The following is an 18503-nucleotide window of genomic DNA, read 5'->3' as shown; positions in this document are numbered from 1 at the left end:
CATCAGTTTTATTGTCAATAAAAAGAGGCTAACAATAGACCATATCATAAGATTGTTGTGAGAATAATATACAATAATATGTGCTAGGCAGAGACACTAAAACAAAGCAAGCACAGAAAAACCTGTTAACTATAATTATCATTACCACTACTATCAAAATTGCTACTCAAAACTGAGCAGATAGCCCTGACCAGTTTGGCTCCGATGATAGAGTGATGGCCTACGGACGGAAGGATCCCAGGTTCGATTCTGGTCAAGGGCATGTTGAGGGCACATCCCCAGTGGGGGGTGTGCAGGAGGCAGCTGATCGATGTTTCTCTCTTATCTGATGTTTCTGGCTCTCTATCCCTCTCCCTTCATCTCTGTAAAAAAAAAAAAAATCAATAAAATATATTAAAAACAAAACAAAACTTAGCAGGTAAACTTAAGACACTTAAGATAGAATCTCTATTATTTAGAAAATAGTATAAAATCTTAAGACTGGATTTCTGTACTATGGCTAATAAAGCATATATACTTACAAATAAACTTGTACAAAATAGGATCATAAGTGGAGTTCAACTTTTAATAAGTATTTTTGAAATCCTAGCTGCTTCCTTTGTAGATACTGACAAGCTCATCCTAAAACTCATATGGAAATGTAAGGGACCAGAATAGCCAAAACAATCTTGAGGGGTGGAGGAAAGTGGGAGAATAAACTTGGAAGAGTCAATCTTCTTGAATTCAAAACTTACTACAAAGGTAAAAGGTACAAAAATCAAGACAGTTTGGCACTGGCATGAAGACAGACAGATAGAACAATAAAAGAGAAATGAGAGTCCGAAGTAAACCCTCATATAATGTCAAATGATTTGGGGAGAGGGTGCCAAGATCATTCAATGGTAAAAGAATAATCTTCTGAACAAACGATGCTGAACAACTAGATATTAGTATTAACTCAGAAATGATTACAGATCTAAAAATAAAAGCATCATTTGTTCCATGGCCTTGGATTAAGCAATGATTTTTCTAAAACCACTAGTATATATAAAAAAAAAGTAGGTTAAACTTCACTAAAGTTAAAAAATATTAGCAGAAAATGATACCAGCAAGAAAACAAAATGATGGCCCATAGATTGGGAGAAAATATCTAAAAATCACTTATCTGATAAGGTACTTGTACCCAGATTATATAAAGAGTTTTATTAAAACTCAATAATACAAAGGTAAATAATTCCATTAAACAATGGGCAAATGATTTAATAAACATTTCTCCAAAGAAAATACACAAACAGCCAAAAAGCACATGAAAAACGTTCACCATAATTAAGTCAGAGGAAATGCAAATTAAAACCACAATGAGATCCTCACTAGGATGGCAATAACCAAACAGACAGTGACAAGGCTAGGATATATAGAAATTGGAACCGCTATACATTGCTGGTTAGAAATGCAGCTTCTTTGAAAAACCGGTTGGCAGTTCCTCAAAAATGTTAAATAGAGTTATATTATGACTTAATCATTCTTCTCTTAGATATAAATGCAGAGAAAACACATGTCCACATAAAAATCTATACACCAACGTTCATAGCAGTATTTATAGCCAAAAAATAGGAACACAAATGTTCATAAACTAACTGACCAAAGGCTAACCAAAATGAGGTTTCTACACAAAATGGAGTATTCAGCAATAAAAGGTATACAGTATTGATACAAGCTACAATATGGATGCACCTTGAAAACATTATGCTAAGTAAAAGAAGAAAATCACAAAGATCTTTATATGAAATCGCCAGACTAGGCAAATCTATATATCTATCTTCTATCCTATCTAATAAAACAGTAATATGCAAATTGACCATCACTCCAACACACAAGATGGCTGACCCCATGTGGTCAAAGATGGCTTTCCCCATGTGGACACAAGATGGCTAGCAGGAGAGAGAAGTTGGGAGAGACCAGGTCTGCAAGGGAGGGCAGTTGTGGGTGATGAAGCCTTCAGGGGAGGGCAGTAAAGGGTGACCAGGCTGGCAGAGGAGGGAAGTTGGGGGCGACTGGGCATGCAAGGAAGGGCAGCTGGTGGGAGAGGGAGGGAGAGGAGGCCCAGGCCTGCAGGGGAGAGCAGTTAGGGGGGGACCAGGCCTGCAGGGGATGTCAGTCAGGGATGACCAGGCCAGCAGAGGAGGGAAGTTAGGGGCAATCAGGCTGGCAGGGGAGCAATTAGGCATCAATCAGGCTGGCAGGAGAGTGTTAGGGGGTGATCAGGCTGGCAGGAAGAAGTGGCTAGGGGCAATCAGGAAGACAGGCGAGCAGTTGGGAGCCAGCAGTCCTGGACTGTGAGAGGGATGTCCGACTGCCCTTTTAGGTCCAATCCCACCAAGATCAGGCCTAAATGGGCAGTCAGACATCCCTCGAAGGGTCCCAGATTAGAGAGGGTACCCGCTAGGCTGAGGGACAGCTCCTCTCCCTGCACAAATTTCGTGCACCAGGTCTATAGTGTGTGTGTGTGTGTGTGTGTGTGTGTGTATATATTTATAGGCCAATATAAATAAGCTATTTATAGGCCTATTGCTATGATGCACACTGACCCCCAGACGCTCAACGTAGGAGCTGCCAAGCTACAGTGACTTGGCAGCTGCGGTTCTCGGGTGACGAATCCAGAACCAGAGAGGAGAGTTCCTGACTCTAGGGTGTGTCACCTGTGAACTGCACTTTCGCAATCTGGAATCCCTCGGGGGATGTCTGCAGGCCAGGCAAAGGGACCCTTGCACCAGGCCTCTAGTCTATCTATAATAATAAAAGCGTAATATGCTAATTAGATCTGACATCCTTCCAGATAACCTTCTGGAAGAAGCTGGGGCTGTGATGGAAGCCCAGGTCCTGGGTGCCACAGAGAAGCAGGTACCAGCAGCCTGGAGAGGGAAGGCCTAGTCTTTCACAAATTTCATGCATTGGGCCTCTAGTCTAGGGAGATGGGAGAGGGAAAAAGTGAGAAAATGTGGATAGCTATTAATAAGTATAGTAGAAGATTTCAATTTGAGGTGATAGGAATGTTCTAAAATTAGACTGATAAAATTTTGGTGATGCTTGGTAATAGAATTTGGTGCACCAATTCTATTAATATACATAAAACCATTGAATTAATTGTACACTTTAAATGAGTGAATTACATTTCAATAAAACTGTTTAAGAAAAAGCAGAGGTAATATTTCTCCAAACCAAATTTGACATTTTTCTTTATATCTTAACCCTTTGCACTCCAAACCATTCTGGACATTGGCTACCAGCTACTCGACGCTACTTTGCGGCGGAAACGTGCGTTGAATTAACTCAATTCCCCGTAATCACTAATAAACTGCAATGTCCCCCCTGAGAGGGGACATCCGAGTGATATGCTAGAGTTCCGATGTCCCCTGAGAGGGGACAGCGAGTGCAAAGGGTTAAATTTGAACCTAACTGAAGATTCACATATTAACAAAAGAAAACAAAATAAAATTTCAGAGGAATAAGAACTTAAAAATAAACCCTGGCATTTAAAACCTGTATTTAAATAAGTTTTGACAGTACTCAATCAGAATTTCTCTAAAAGGCATTTATCATAATAGACATATGTGGAAAAACAAGAAATAAAGGATTTAAGTAATTTCTATACCTATTATGCATTAAAGATTTACCTAAATCCTATTCATATAATGAAAGAAATCAAGGAAGGAAGAATGAAAATAAAGAAGGGAAGAAATCTTCAGATTAATATTTATTAAATAAAATACTGTACACTCAACTAATATTTATTAAATAAAATACTGTACACTCAACATAATTCAGGCGAAGAAATATATTAAAAGCTCTGGTTGATGTGGCTCAGTTGGATGGAGCTTTATCCCGTGCACCAAAGGGTTACTAGTTACATCCCTGATCAGTTTCTCTCACATCGATGTTTCTTTCCCTTTCCCTTTTCTTTTTCTCTCTCTCTCTCTCTCTCTCTCTCTCTCTCTCTCTCCCCCCCCCCTCTTCCTCTCTATTTAAAATCATTAAAACATATATTATATAAATGATGAAATAATCTTCAAAGGGTATTCTGAGTAATCCTATATACCTAAGAAAATTTAAGTAACCAATATACTATATCTGATTAAGCAAAGCTTAACTTCAACCAAAAGCAATTCTCTGTAAGCTGGAAAACTTAATACTATTAGGGACTAATTTGAAAATGTTATGTTCTTTCAACCAATATTATCATCAATAAAGTTGAGTATAACAAGATTATAAGATGGTTTTATGCTCACTTACTGTTGCAGTAACGTCATCTTTCTTCAGCTCTTTTGGCTTGAGAAAGTAAGCGCCTATTGTAGATCTTTGATAGTTCCAGGTTGAGCAAGATAGCTTACCCTGATGGCAAGCAATGATACCATCCCAGTCACTTTCACGAGCTTCCTCTAAAACATAATTAAAATCATAAACCAATTGCTTTCATTCCCCCACTAATTTCTTCACCTATCATTTATTAAGCACTTAATCGTCCATGTTATCATTAGAGACACAATTATAAACATGTAATTCCTGATAGTAATGAGCTTAAAATCTAACAAGAGATTCTGATCAGCATAAATTATAGTAAAGTATGATTGTGCCTTATAAGAGCACTCAGGAAGTTTGCTAAGAAATTGGGGAAGAGTAATAAATGTCTCCATGAAAGAAGCAGTAAAATAAATAAATATTAACTGGAAGGATGAGGTAGAGGGTACACACAGGTCCAAGAGTAACCTGAACAAAATTAAGTACAGCAAGTAGTGAAGCATTTTCTTGAGGGGTGAGAGGAGGGCAAGGCAACTGGGGCCACACAGCAAAGTGTCTTGAAAGCCATGTAAGGAAAGGAGATTCACCCTAAAAATAATGAGGGGCCACAGAAAGATTTTTAAGAGGAGTGACATGATTCAGATGTTTTAGAAACATCACTGGGTTCTAAGATAAAAACCAGAAAGGAAGACGGTCAAAATTAAAATTAAAAAAATATATATCAGTCATCAAATAAAATAACGAAGTAAAAATGGTGCTTATACAGATTTTATATGATAGTTTTCAATCAATAATCCCATTACCTATGCATCTTTCTTCAAATTATTTCTTTGAATGAAGCACTGCTCAAACGAGATAGTATATATTAAGATCTGTGTATTTAGATCTTTATTAAATTAGTCAGAGCTCTGTATCCTCAGTTCTTGCCTTTTTATACTAGTGAATTTCCTTATATTAGGCATGTCAGAATAAAAAGGGATACAAAGTGATATATCAAATATTGTTTATTAATAGCTCTTAGAGATGAGAAGCCTGAAATTAATACATAACAAGTTCAAATTATAAGTAACTCTTTTTCAGTCTTCACACAAGATTAGCATGCACTTGGGTTACCTTCCAGATGTTTATTAATATTTGCAAAAACATCTATTAAAATAGAAAAAAATAAAGAAATATATAGTAGGAAATAAATGACAAAGCAGAACTTCTCAAAACACAGTAAGAAGTTACTTACCAGCTGCAAATTTTGTGATGGGAGGAAGTCTCACTGACAGGGTATTTTGAAGTCCTTTACGTTTGACTCTTTTTTTGTTTATTAATCCTACGGTTGGGGGAGAGAGAAATATAGCTATGAATCATTCTTAATGAAATGTACATAGAAGTTATTCACTGTCACATAACTATAAAGTTCAAAATATTGTCATTAAGTACATAAAGATGTTATCACCACTGTCATTAAATTGCTTGTCAAGTTTAGCTAAGTAATGCCATGAAAAATTAAACTATGATATATAAATAATTTATAAAAAGTGGTAAAAATATCTTTTTTTTTTTTTGCAGGTGAAGTAATGGTGATACAGTCATGTCAATTAAGAAAAACAGCCAAATAATTATTAGAAGTAATAATAGTTTCACTGGATCAGATACTGAACCAATAAAAAAATCAGCAAGTTCCCTACAATGTACAATGCAGCATTTAATATCATTATAATATAAATATTATATATTTTTTGTATTTCATTATATTTCTAACTGCAACAAAGATCCCATTCATATTAGCAAAATACTAGAAAATCATATTAAAATATGTAAAATATGTAGAATAGGAGGAAAACTAAAAAAAAAAAAAAAAATTCACTCAGGAAATGAAAAGATGACTTGAATGAAGAGATACCATATTGCTAGATGTGAAGATTCTTAAAGATATCAAATTTCTTCAATTTAAGATAAATTATTTTGTATATTGATTTTAAAATGATCCTGAAATTCATCTGTAAGTATATACATACATGAAGAGCCAGGACATTAGCTTACAAAAAAGAGTAATTATGAATAAAACTGGGAAACATTTTTGTTTAGCAAACAAAATTTTTCAAATGCTGGGAAACCCTATGAAGGGACAGAGAACAAAATGGGACATATTTACAAAAAGATGGGATACTTGGATGCTTTCTCTAAGCTCCTTTCCATCTTTAAAATTCTGCACTTTACAAATGGCTCAAGTTAGAGCATCAAGGTCTTTTGGGTAGCAGCCATGTTTTTACAACCACGATATCTAACTCTTTTCAATAATCTTACAGCTATACTTTAACCACTTCAAAGCAACACTGATTTTAAAAATCTTACTACTGCCCTTCATACAAGGGTTTTTTAATTTACTAAGAAAAGAGGTATCAATAAAACCTCTTCTGGTCATCTCACAGAATCCTGAAATGTTTCTTTGGGGATCAGCAGGTGTTTTTTTTTTCTACTTTGCAAATGACCTACCATGTCCCAAGCTCTTGTTAAATTTTTCATGTATTGTGGAAAATGACTGAAGAGTTCCATCTTGACCTGTTGACATATATAGAAAATGCCTAATCAAGCTTCATCAAAACAATGGACCATCTAAATCACAGATCTTATAAATTAGATTCTATGAAAAGATAGAAGTTATAGTTTGGGACAGTCAGATTGCAACTACATCCTTCATTACAGTATTCAATTGTACATTTATTAAGAACAAAGAATAGAATGAAACAATAATTCTCAGTATATTATTAGAATAGGCAAGGGCTACATTTTCAGAATCTGACCATTTTCTCTCAGAATTAGTAAACAGAATGACACTCCAAATGAAGATAATTATCATCTACAATGTTTCCTGAGTATTCAAAGTTAACACATTCTTCTTTGCTTCCTTTAACCCTTTTCCCACATTTCCAAGTAAATCAGAGACATTTGAATTTTAAAATGTGCAAATACCAAACTTAATAAATATTAAGCACTCGGTTCTCAATATTTACTGGAATCAACTAATAGTATGCAAAGGAACTCACTTGCGCTAAGAATCTGTTGTCCATTTTGTCCATAATACCTAATTTTGGTAAGAGGAGCACTATGTCCCATTCTGAATCTCAAAAGCCGGCCTTCACCAGTGGGACCATCAAATATCCATACCTGCCAAGAAATAAAATGGTAAGGTTCTTCCACAATGTAAGTTATCTGCAAGCAGCCAAATCATCTTTGACATAAATCAACTGGCAATGGGTAGTGCTGGCCAGGCTGCTGACCTTGCAGTGGAGGGTTAGGGGAGCAATAAACTATAATGCTTTCTCACTTCATTGCAATCAATGTAACCTGCTGTGTTTTTGTTTCATCTCTACCAGTATCTTATTCCACATTCCTTCCACCTTCTAGGTTTCAGGCTAAAATATTAAAGCAGACTTGTAATAACCTGAAGAGTAGGACAGATGAGCCAGGAAGATGACAACAACAATAATCATAATACCCTAAGAGCATTGTCAGCACCATTTGTGACAAGAAGTGGCTCTCTGTGGAGAAATGTCAATCCAGCAATTGCTGTAGAATGTGCATTTCTCATTTGATTGATGAATTTTTTGTCTTCAAGATCCCAGAGTCCAATATGGCCACATGGGCTTCCAGCTGCCATAATTGGATGACCATCTGTTATGAAAATAAAATACATTAATAAAAACATGCACCATAAAATATCAATCAACTCTTCTTTCTACCCTTTTAATCTATAAAGTAAGAAAAGACTATACACTAAGAATCTATCTATGTTCCTCTGTCTCTTTATACTCCAGTATTTTATTCTTTCCTGTTAAAATTACAAAAAGAAAACCTATTAAGAAAATTTCTGTTTCAGAGTAATGCACTTTAAGTGTTCTTAAGTCATAGCAATAATTAAGTTACCTGTGCGAAATGAAATAGAAGTAATAGGTCCCCAGTCTTGACGAAACTTCATTAATGTTTCATCAAACTTAATGTTATGAATGATAACCTGACCCGACATAAGACCAACAGCAACAACATCCACAGCTGGTGCCTAAAAATTAAATTATTCAACTTTTAAAATATTTTCAAACAGCTTTAATAATCTTGATTATATCATTCCTTATTTACATGTTATCAGAAGAAATCATGTTATTTAGCATGAAAGTAAGAATAATTTTCCCTCAAGTAATTTCTCACCTTCAAATCTGGTAGTTACCATCACCTTCCCTTCCCCAAAACATGGCTGACTTGATAAGAAAGCAGTCATAACAGAAATGAAAGTTCATGTCTGAAATCACTATAGATCATTGAATAGTTGTAAACAGAAAATTAAGACAATTCTTAGAAAACAAAAGTTTGCTATATGCGCAACAACATAAAAGGCCAATGCATAACATAAAAGGCCAACTACAAAGAAAGTAAAGAGTTGTTTACTCAAAGAAAACAGAAAAACTTATAAAATATGTTAAAAGGCAAAAAAATTTTATACTTGGTCTGTTCCAGCTTAAATAACCTATGATTATAATCTTCATTTTATATAATGGTATTACATTCAAGCTCTATAATAAGTTTCTCTATTTTAGCACAGAAAATGAATGCCCAATCCTATAGAATAAAAGGCTAATATTCAAATCAACCAAATGGCAGAACTATCAGTCACTATGATACACTCTGACAACAAGGGGGCAGACGCTCAACGCAGAGGCTGTCCTCTGGTGGTCAGTCATTCATTCAGACATGTCTATACTCAAAACAAATAGCAGTTATTTCTGGAAGAGTCCAGAAAAGAATATTAGTATTTGGGACCCAATTATTTCAAGCTACAAATCTTAACAACTTGACAAATGTGTGTGTGACCCACAATGAACAACACATCTCCATTCTGTACAAGGCACTAGACTACATGCTTGCAGAATGATTGGTAAACAAAGCTCCACAGCAACGACTAGTTAAGAACCTAATTTTAGGCAAAACAGTTTCCACAAAGTTTATAGACAAAGGTTTTATCATCTGTTTTCAATTACATTTCAAAAACAATATTTTGAGCATATTCATAAAGATAAACTAGTCTATATTATTTTGTGTTTAGGTCTAAAAATATAATCCACCCCTGAAACTGAAAGATACAATTACTAAATCCATTTCTTCTTTGACTTAAAAAAAAAAAAATACTAACCTGTTGAAGAGCCGTCACTCCAACTTTCCATCCTGGAAATGTATATAGAAGTTTACTACAAGAAGAAAAAGAGTTGAAAGCTATTTTTCTGGGAGGAAAACAAAATCAACTACACATTAAAAATTAAAAGAGCAAGTGATAATTATTAGGTTCTTACTCTGCCCCACACTATTCTAAAAATGCATATTAACTTATTTAATACTTAAACAATCCCATGAGGTAAACTTATACCACTCTCCAGATAAAGAAACCAAGAAATTTAAAAATATGTGAAATAATTAAGTTAAGGTCCTGTAACTAATAATTGACAGAGCCCAAAGAGATCAATTTCAAATTCCAATCTGCTAATAACTACTATACTATTCCAACTCTTTAAAAAATTAAATAGAAAAAAATATATATGAGTAAAAACTACTTTATATTAGAGGCTATAATAGAAAACAATCTTAGAATATAGGCAAATTTCATTCTTAGTTTATCAAAAACTAGAAGCCCCAGTGACAATCTTATAATTATTTTCTGGACTTATGTTACTTTACTAGAGCCTTCTCTACATGGAGGGGTTTTTTTTTGGTTTTGTTTTGTTTTTTAAATAATGACTAGGACCATTAGTATATACTTTCAATGGGCATATATAAAGCTGCCTAACATGTGCCATGACCACATGCCAAATTTCACATATGTGATGCCATAAGAAACAATTCCAAAAATATGTATATTTACTGAAAGCCCTCCAAATATATATATAAAAGCAGAGAGAACTGAGAGACTTAAGAATCTATTAGGTAGGAATAGATAAGGCAGGAGTCACCCGTACTATAATCTAAATAAAGTACTCACTTGGATTTCACATTCCACAATTGTAGGCTTCCTTGTTCACTGCCAAGAAGTATTTTATTCAAGTAGGTACTTGGATGCAAAATTGCAGAAATTTTAAATACTGATTTATCAAAAGTCAATTGCAGATATTCTTCTACAAAAGCAAAAATTATGAATAACATGTAATTATTTTTTATAAATTAGTTTAAAATATTTTCATATACCGATATATTCAGCACTTAAATAAGTCTACCACATTAAAGATTTACAATAAATTTGAGTATTCACGAAGGTACTTTTCACTTAATCTTTAGTTCACATACTGTCTGGCACACTGCTACACATTCCCATGAGTATGTGTATCCCAGTCCAAGAAGCACAGATACAGGTAAAAATTATACAAAATTTACTTTAAATATATTTTTAAAAGATTCTCACCATTGTATGAATTAACAGTTTTATTTAAAAATCATTACAAACAACTCCCTGAAGACAATGTGCTGCTCTAACAGTAATAAAAACCTGGGCATCAGCATCTATGGAAAGCCAGTTGGACTCTTAATAATCAGATTCTCAAGCTTTATAAAAGGCCTTTTAATATCCATCTGCATAGGGACTACTTTTGGAGGTAATATAAGATAAAAATGTAAACAGATTTAAAAACAGCTTTATTTCATAAGAGACTCACAGTCTTTTACTGAGGAAAGCTGGGGATATTCTGGTGATGAATGCCTAACCTTTGAAGATAATACAGTCCATAAACATAGCTCAGTGCTATTGTGTAAAAATATCATTGTTAAAGAACATTGACTTATCCTTAAAAAAAGGATGTACACTTTCCTTCAGACTACAGCAGTGGTTCTCAACCTTCTAAATGCCGTGACCCTTTAATACAGTTCCTCATGTTGTGGTGACCCCCAACCATAAAATTATTTTCGTTGTTACTTCTTATCTGTAATTTTGCTACTGTTAATGAATCCTAATTTAAGTATCTGTGTTTTCCACTAACAACCGCTAGCAGGGTTGCCTAAGACTATCGGAAAACATAGACATTAACATTACGATTCATAACAGTAGCAAAATTACAGTTATGAAGTAGCAACGAAAATAATTTTATGGTTGGGAGTCACCACAATATGAGGAACTGTATTAAAAGGGTTGCGGCATTAAAAAGGTTGAGAACCACTGGACTGTAGGATCTTCAAATTTACTGTTACTAAAGTTGAAAATACAAACCAAGAATTAACAGGTATAAACATATATCAAAATTCATTCCACAGAGAATATAACATGTCACTAAACTTGGAGACCTGCAATGGAAAATGTATTAGTTATTATATATGCTAGTAAACACATTAAACAGGTTATAAAGAGCTCAACTAACTGATTAAAATTGCTTATCCGGTTTTTATTTAGAACCTTTTTCCTTATACATGTTACAGATTCTGTTAAAAATTTTTTTACTGCTTAAATGGTATAGATTTTTTTAAATTCTATCTCAAAACATGCCATCTCAAGATAAAGCAATAAATTGGTTAATTCTTACCTTCTGAGTATATGTGCCAAATAATAAGAATGCTGTCAGTATCAACAGAGATAACATGATCTCCAAAGGGTTGCAAAAGATGGATTTCTGCCTTATGACCCTTAAAAGTATGTACTACCTACAATGTCAAAGTTCAAAAGAATTTCATATTATTCATTCATGTAATATTCCTTATATTAACAAAAAAAATACATGTTAATCCTGAAGATGCTCATGTTAAGGAAAGGTGATTTAACTTCTGACTACCCAATGCTAGATTAACAAATAGCAAGGATTCAGGTATTTTCAACTGCTCTCCAGCCAGTTCAATAATAAAGAAACATGGATTGGAAACCGAAATGACATCTGAGAGGCTGAGCCTCTCAACTGAGCTCAGGAAGGAGGCACACACACAGCTGGAGCCCCTCATTTAATCCAACCAGCACAACTCCATGCATCCTAGAAAAGTGGTATATTCTAGAAGGCTGACTTCCACAGACTCCATCAAAAGCTGGCTTCCAGAGGAGATGAGGAAAGGAGAGAGATATAGGGTACTTTCCCCCCACAGCTTTGTTTTAGGGAAGAAGTATTGTGTTCCTCAATAACTATGGTTTCAGTTCTCACCAGGCTCCAGTAACACTATTTCTTCTTCTTATCTCTTTGGATCTAGTGGTGGTGACAGCTTTCTACAGTTAATAGTCTTTGATGCCTTCCCATACCTACTCTATAATAATAAAAACAAAATATGCTACTTAGACCAGACAACCTTCCGGATGGAGAGAGGCTGTGAGAGAAGCCTGGGTCCTGCGTGTCAGAGGAAAGTCAGTGCCGAGAGCCAGGAGAAGGAAGGCCTACTCTTGCACAAATATCGTACATCAGTCCTCTAGTATATATATATAATCTCTCAGAGAAAACTACAAACTGCAATACTTTGCAAAAAACAGACATTTTCCCTAACTCCTAAAAACCCAAACATCTCCCATAAAGAACTCCATAAGTAAATTGCCATCCTACCCGAGTAGTGATGATGGAGGGCTTTGGGAACAAATGTCAGTCCACTCAACTCTTAACAAGTGCAATGATTCTATCACTTGGCCAGGAATCCCTACTGCCACTTTCCTTTTCATTCTGGACCACTAAAGCCAGATAATCTCTCTAGTTTTCCCAGGACAAACTTAAGACAAAAAAGAGTGGTAGATTAAGACAAAAAAAAAAAAAAAAAAAAAGATTCTTCATTATTAGTGAGGCAAACATGAGAATCTAGCTTTCTCTATATAGAAACAAGCACTTAGTTCTTAGAAAAGGAGTCAGGAGCTGAGCTGTCCACAATAAAAAGCCAATTCTCATAAAGCAGTGGTGCCAATGTGAATAAAGTCCCAGAAGAAGGATGCCAACTTTAAAGTTCTCTCCACTATCATGACAATTGACTACTAATTGCAAAAGACAATCAAATTACAATAGTCCAGTGTTACAAACCTCTTTATTGCGGGCAAATGCAGAGAAAACATTCCCATAAGCAGCAAAGACCAGCTTCCCATCAGCTGCCATACAGCAGATATCCTGTGGAAGAGAGTTACCTAGGGGGGAAAAATACAAAGTGATAAAACATTAAGATCTTAAAAGAGATGGAAACCTCAAGTATACATATAACATTTTTCCTGGTTATAATTTAAAAATGTGTACAAATATGAAAGCTAACCATCAGAGTATAAAATTTTGACTTTAATGTTATCTTAGACATCTAATAATAACTATGAGGCTGAAACTCTGAAATCATCTTAATCCTCAGTAAAAGAACTAATGTCTCATCTTTGCAGACATAAAAACATAATTCTAAGGAAGTGATAAGCTTTTTGGGGTTATTTGGAAAAAATCCTTACTTAATACACAAAACTTTTGCAGTCATTCAGCCCATATGTGACTGTTTTCAGGAACATCAAATTTACTAATAACTGCAGGAAAATTTTTAAAGTAAATAAAACCTTAGAACCCCATCTAATACTACACTTTGGAGTACCTTCAAAAATACTCCAAATGGCCCTAGTTAGACTCAGTGGATATAGCATAGGCCTGCAGACTGAAGGGTCCCAGGTTCCAGTCAAGGGCATATGCATGGGTTGCAGGCTCATCCTCAGGAGGGAGCATGAAGGAGCCAGCCAATCAATGATTTCCTCTCATCATTGATGTTTCTATCTCTCTCCCTCTCCCTTCTTCTCTGAAATCAATGTTTATATATTAAAAAAATACTCCATATGATATTCTACATACTGACCCTTAAAATGAACAATCTGGCTTCCACTCCATCTTCTCCAAGGTAAATATGCCTATCAACTGTTGTCTTTTGTCATATGATATGATTTTTTGAGTCCTCTCTCACTGTCATGGTCACCTGGCCTTTTTAAAATTTTCTGCTTAGGGGGTCAGAGGATTAGACAATAGACGATTAAGCATTTTTTTTTAATGCTGTATATTACACTTTGGGATTTCATTTACAAAATGGTATTTTTATAGGTTTACTATTTATTTCTGTATTCAACTGAGGTTACATTGTCCTTCTTCTGCCTCATAATTTTTTAAAAATTTTGTTTTTATCAGATATATCCAGTAGATCCCTTACAGTTCTCCTCTGTCTCTCTTACAAAGATCATAATTGATAGTAAACCTAGAATCTCTGCACCTTGGCAAGTCCTTTATTTTATTAAACAGTTTTAAAAAAGTAAATATTCCTTCCATTAGAGAAATATCTAAATGTGTGAAAAGGGAAAATGTCTTCCTTACAGTAAAACTGATGATGAAATATGAAAAGCACTATTTATAATCATAATGCTGATTACTGATTCAGGTAAGAAATGTCACTGAATGATAAGCAGTGGATGACACTTTTAAGACTATATTTATAAAGTCTCAATTTATCTTATCTCAAGATACATATTAATTACAGAGGGCAAAACTTTAAAATGGAGCCTCCTGACAAATGTCATCTTAACAAAACGATCAGGTGTCACTACCAGGAAAAGGGCTAACCAACAGCATGTGTGTTCTGATCTGATACACTGAGAACTCAGCATCATTTCTTTGTTATTCTCAACATAGTACATAACCTGAACTTAATTATAACAAAAGTTTTAAAAAAATCAATTTAACAGATATTCTAAAAAAGAACTAGCCTATATTGACTTAAAAAATGTCAATGATGCCGGGACCGGTTTGGCTCAGTGGATAGAGCGTCGGCTTGGGGACTGAAAGGTCCCGGGTTTGATTCCGGTCAAGGGCATGTACCTTGGTTGCGGGAATATCCCCGGTAGTGGGTGTGCAAGAGGCAGCTGATCGATGACTCTCTCTCATCGATGTTTCTAACTCTCTATCTCTCTCCCTTCCTCTCTGTACAAAATCAATAAAATATATTTTTAAAAAAAATGTCAATGATGTAAAACAAAACAAAAAAGACAAAAATTTCAATGATGTGAAGCATAGTTTAACAAACATTCCACGTTAAAGAAGATTAAGAGATATGACAACTAAATATAGCACATAATCCTGATTTCTTTTTTTTCTTCTGCTATATAAGTTTATCAGAAATACACACTGGATTCCTTGTATGTTCTGTAAGCCTTAAATTTATGTTGAAATTTTAAAAAGACACAAATTATACATAGATTCAGAATAAAGTTTACACTTACTTACTGCAACCAAACTAAGTTTCTGAACCTGTTTTAAAAGAGAAAAAAAAAAAAATTAAATTCTCACTAACAAAAATCTATAATAATAAAAACATAACATGCTAATTAGACAGGACAGCCAAACGACCTTACAGATGTCATTCCGGACATCCTTCCAGATGAAGCTGAATCAGCAAGGGCTGGGGCAGAGTGGTTAGGGGCAATTAGGCAGGCAGGCAGAGGTTATTAGGGGTGATCAGGCAGGCAGGCGGAGTAGTTAGGGATGATCAGGCAGACAAGTAGGTGAGTGGTTAAGAGCCAGCAGTCGCAGATTGCAAAAGGGATGTCTGCCGGGACAGGGCCTAAATTGGTAGTTGGACATCTCCCTCGGGGTCCTGGATTGCAAGAGGGTGCAGGCTGGGCTGAGAGACCCCACCCCCCACCCCGTGCGTGAATTTCGTGCACCAGGCCTTTAGTAATTATAATCTAACAATTGAAGATCAAAATATAATCTCATACATAAATTTGATATGCTGTCCTTCCTAAGACAATTACTGATTCTAATTTCATTATTAGGAAAACTTATTTCAACTATTTCCTTAGGAATGGTGAAGGAAAGGGTAGGTGAATGTTTTTTATAATGGGCCACATAGAAAATATTTTAGGGCTTTGCAGGCTAGGTAGTCTTTGTTGTATCTACTCAACTGCTAACGTACCAAGAGAGCAGTCATATATAATGAATAAACAAATGTGTGTGACTGTATTCCAATAAACTTAATCCTATTTTTCATATGCCATGAAATGCTATTCTTTTGATTTTCCCCCTAAACATTTAAAAATGTCTAAACTGCCCATTTCAGAAGCACAGAGCACCCCAGAGATGCAAGAGTGCTAAGATTGAAAGGGCCCTTAGTGATGAATTAAATATCCTATGTTTCTTAAAAAAAAAACAGTAGATGCATGTCTCCATCCCAAGCCAAATTTGATTATATTGTATCCTACTACTATGCAAATTTTACTTGGAGCTTGTCATGTTGTGTCAGAATAAACACAAAAATACACGGAGAAAAATAAGATGTCATACAAAAACAAACGGTAAGCATAGTTTGCTGACCCTAACCTATGGTTATTGATCCAGCTGTGTAACTTTGAAAAAGTTACTCAAGCTCCCTATGCCTCAAACTCTTCATAAAACAAGGATGAATACAGATACCTACTTTATGAGATGATCATGATACTCAATGAGTAAAATTTGTGTAAAACAGCATGGAGCCAGTCATGTAATAACTGCTCAGTAAATGTTAGCCAGTATAACCATCACCTCCACCTTGGGCATGGCCTTCACTGTCCTATTCCACTAATTCAACAGGCTACCAACAACCAGGTCTTCTTGCCAATAACCCATCTGATCGTCACAAACCATCAAGGAATAGAACTGTATAGCATGGTTTCCAGAAAAACAGTGCTTAATTAACACTTGCCATTATCATCGTCCTCATAAAAGAAAAGCTTAAGAACCATGATTGCATGTTTATGTGGGATAGAAAACTAAAACTCAGAGACACAGATAGACAACAGTATGGTAGTTACCAGAGGGAAAGAGGACAGGAGAGGTAGAGGATAAAGGGGGCCAAATACATGATGACGGAAGATGATCTGGCTATGGGGATGGATACACAATGCTATATACAGACCATGTATCATAGTGATGAACACTCGAAACCTATGACACAATTGACCAATGTCACCCCAATAAATTTATTTTATTTTTTTTAAAAAAGAAAAGGTTCCTTCTTTCACAGAGCATACATTCATTTGGAGAAGACAAAAGAAACAAGCAAACAGCAAAGAAGACTATTTCAATCACTCATGAGATACGAGATGCCAGACCCTCAACACTGGTGGAAAACAGATGCTCAGGGGAAGTTTAGGGAAATTAGTTTGCTATCCAACTTGGACAGTTCCCTAAATCACAATTAATCTCACCCTCTCCATCACTCTCAGTATACGGTAGTGAATTTCTAATCCAGTTGTCTCATCAATTGCACGGTAAAATGCCTTGCAATTCTTCCTCATTAAGAGTGAGGGGTCTCTAAGGACTTGTCTCAATCACATTTACATCTTCAAGAGAACTAAAATAATGACCCACAGTACAAATAAATATATCATCCTCGAACTGAAATGTTCTCTAGCGCTTTCCCCTAACCAGACTGCCTCGGAAACTCGCCCCCAGCGGACTGCAAGGTCTAAGCCAGCACTGGGGGTGAAGCGACAGTGAGAGGCAGCAGGAAGGGGTTAAGGAAGAGCAGGGCAGAGAGTAGTCCTAGGCGGGCGGGGGGAGGAGGATGGAGAGCTCGATGACCCCAGGCCAGACCTGGGGGCCCGGGAGGGTGGTTTCCAGAGAACGGGTGATGGAAGGAGTCACTCACGTCGTAGGTATGGAAGCTCTTGCCCACGCAGGTCGTCACGTAGAAGCGGCGCTTCAGCGCGTTGAACCGCACCACGTGTGGGATGTCGTTGCTGAAAAGCCCTAAGGCCCGGAACCCCGCGAACAGGGCGCTGGCCGTGCGGCCTCCTCCGGCGTCCCGCTCCATCGCCGCGGGGGTCCGGCCGTCTCTGGGCTCCAGTCCCGAGAGAAACCACGCACCCGGCGTTCAGCGCGGCTCGTGGGGCAAGCCTGGGCCCGGGCCACCGACTCACAAGCGCTTCCGGTGTGCCCTGCCAATCGCGTGAGCGAGGACTGTCCTCGGTGCAATGGGAAAAGCACTCCCTCCGGGACTCACGGTGGAGGCGCGACTTCGGTTCCGGGCCCGCGGGCCACAGTCTCCAGGACGTTAGCGGCGCTCCCAGCTCTGGTGCGGCTGATGGGTCACTTCTCAGCAGGAGCTTGGGGGAGGAGAGCGCTCAAGTCCAGGAGGTTGAATGGGAGACCAGAGTCTTAAAACCGAAATGAATCAGGTTAAACATGTGAATATGAAAAACCTAACGTGAGGCTATTGAGAACATTTGAACGCTAACTGGGTATTTGATGATTATTATATTTGTGTGA

The 18503-nt window shown here is 36.4% G+C and overlaps 1 protein-coding gene across 3 annotated transcripts in view; it reads right to left on the bottom strand.

The window, feature by feature from the left end:
• The window catches only part of WDR36 (WD repeat domain 36), a 39486-nt gene extending 21196 nt beyond the window's left edge, over positions 1-18290 (bottom strand). The window contains exons 1-12 of one of the 3 annotated variants that reach the window (XM_036409962.2): positions 17884-18290; positions 15476-15503; positions 13272-13372; positions 11817-11934; positions 10292-10424; positions 9452-9506; positions 8194-8326; positions 7766-7941; positions 7314-7434; positions 6763-6828; positions 5510-5596; positions 4270-4415 (exon numbers count right to left, since the gene is read on the bottom strand). In XM_036409962.2, the coding sequence (XP_036265855.1) occupies positions 4270-4415; positions 5510-5596; positions 6763-6828; positions 7314-7434; positions 7766-7941; positions 8194-8326; positions 9452-9506; positions 10292-10424; positions 11817-11934; positions 13272-13372; positions 15476-15503; positions 17884-18048 (1329 nt within the window). In that variant the 5' untranslated portion in view covers positions 18049-18290. The remainder of the gene's footprint in view (positions 1-4269; positions 4416-5509; positions 5597-6762; positions 6829-7313; positions 7435-7765; positions 7942-8193; positions 8327-9451; positions 9507-10291; positions 10425-11816; positions 11935-13271; positions 13373-15475; positions 15504-17883) is intronic. The other 2 variants (XM_036409964.2, XM_036409963.2) reach the window with 2 other exon arrangements.
• Between the last annotated feature and the right edge of the window lie 213 nt (positions 18291-18503).

The sequence above is a fragment of the Pipistrellus kuhlii genome, unplaced genomic scaffold, assembly GCF_014108245.1.
Source record: "Pipistrellus kuhlii isolate mPipKuh1 unplaced genomic scaffold, mPipKuh1.p scaffold_m20_p_4, whole genome shotgun sequence".
Lineage (NCBI taxonomy): Eukaryota > Metazoa > Chordata > Mammalia > Chiroptera > Vespertilionidae > Pipistrellus > Pipistrellus kuhlii.
The sequence above is the reverse complement of the archived record's forward strand: the minus strand, read 5'-3'. Positions and strand labels throughout refer to the sequence as shown.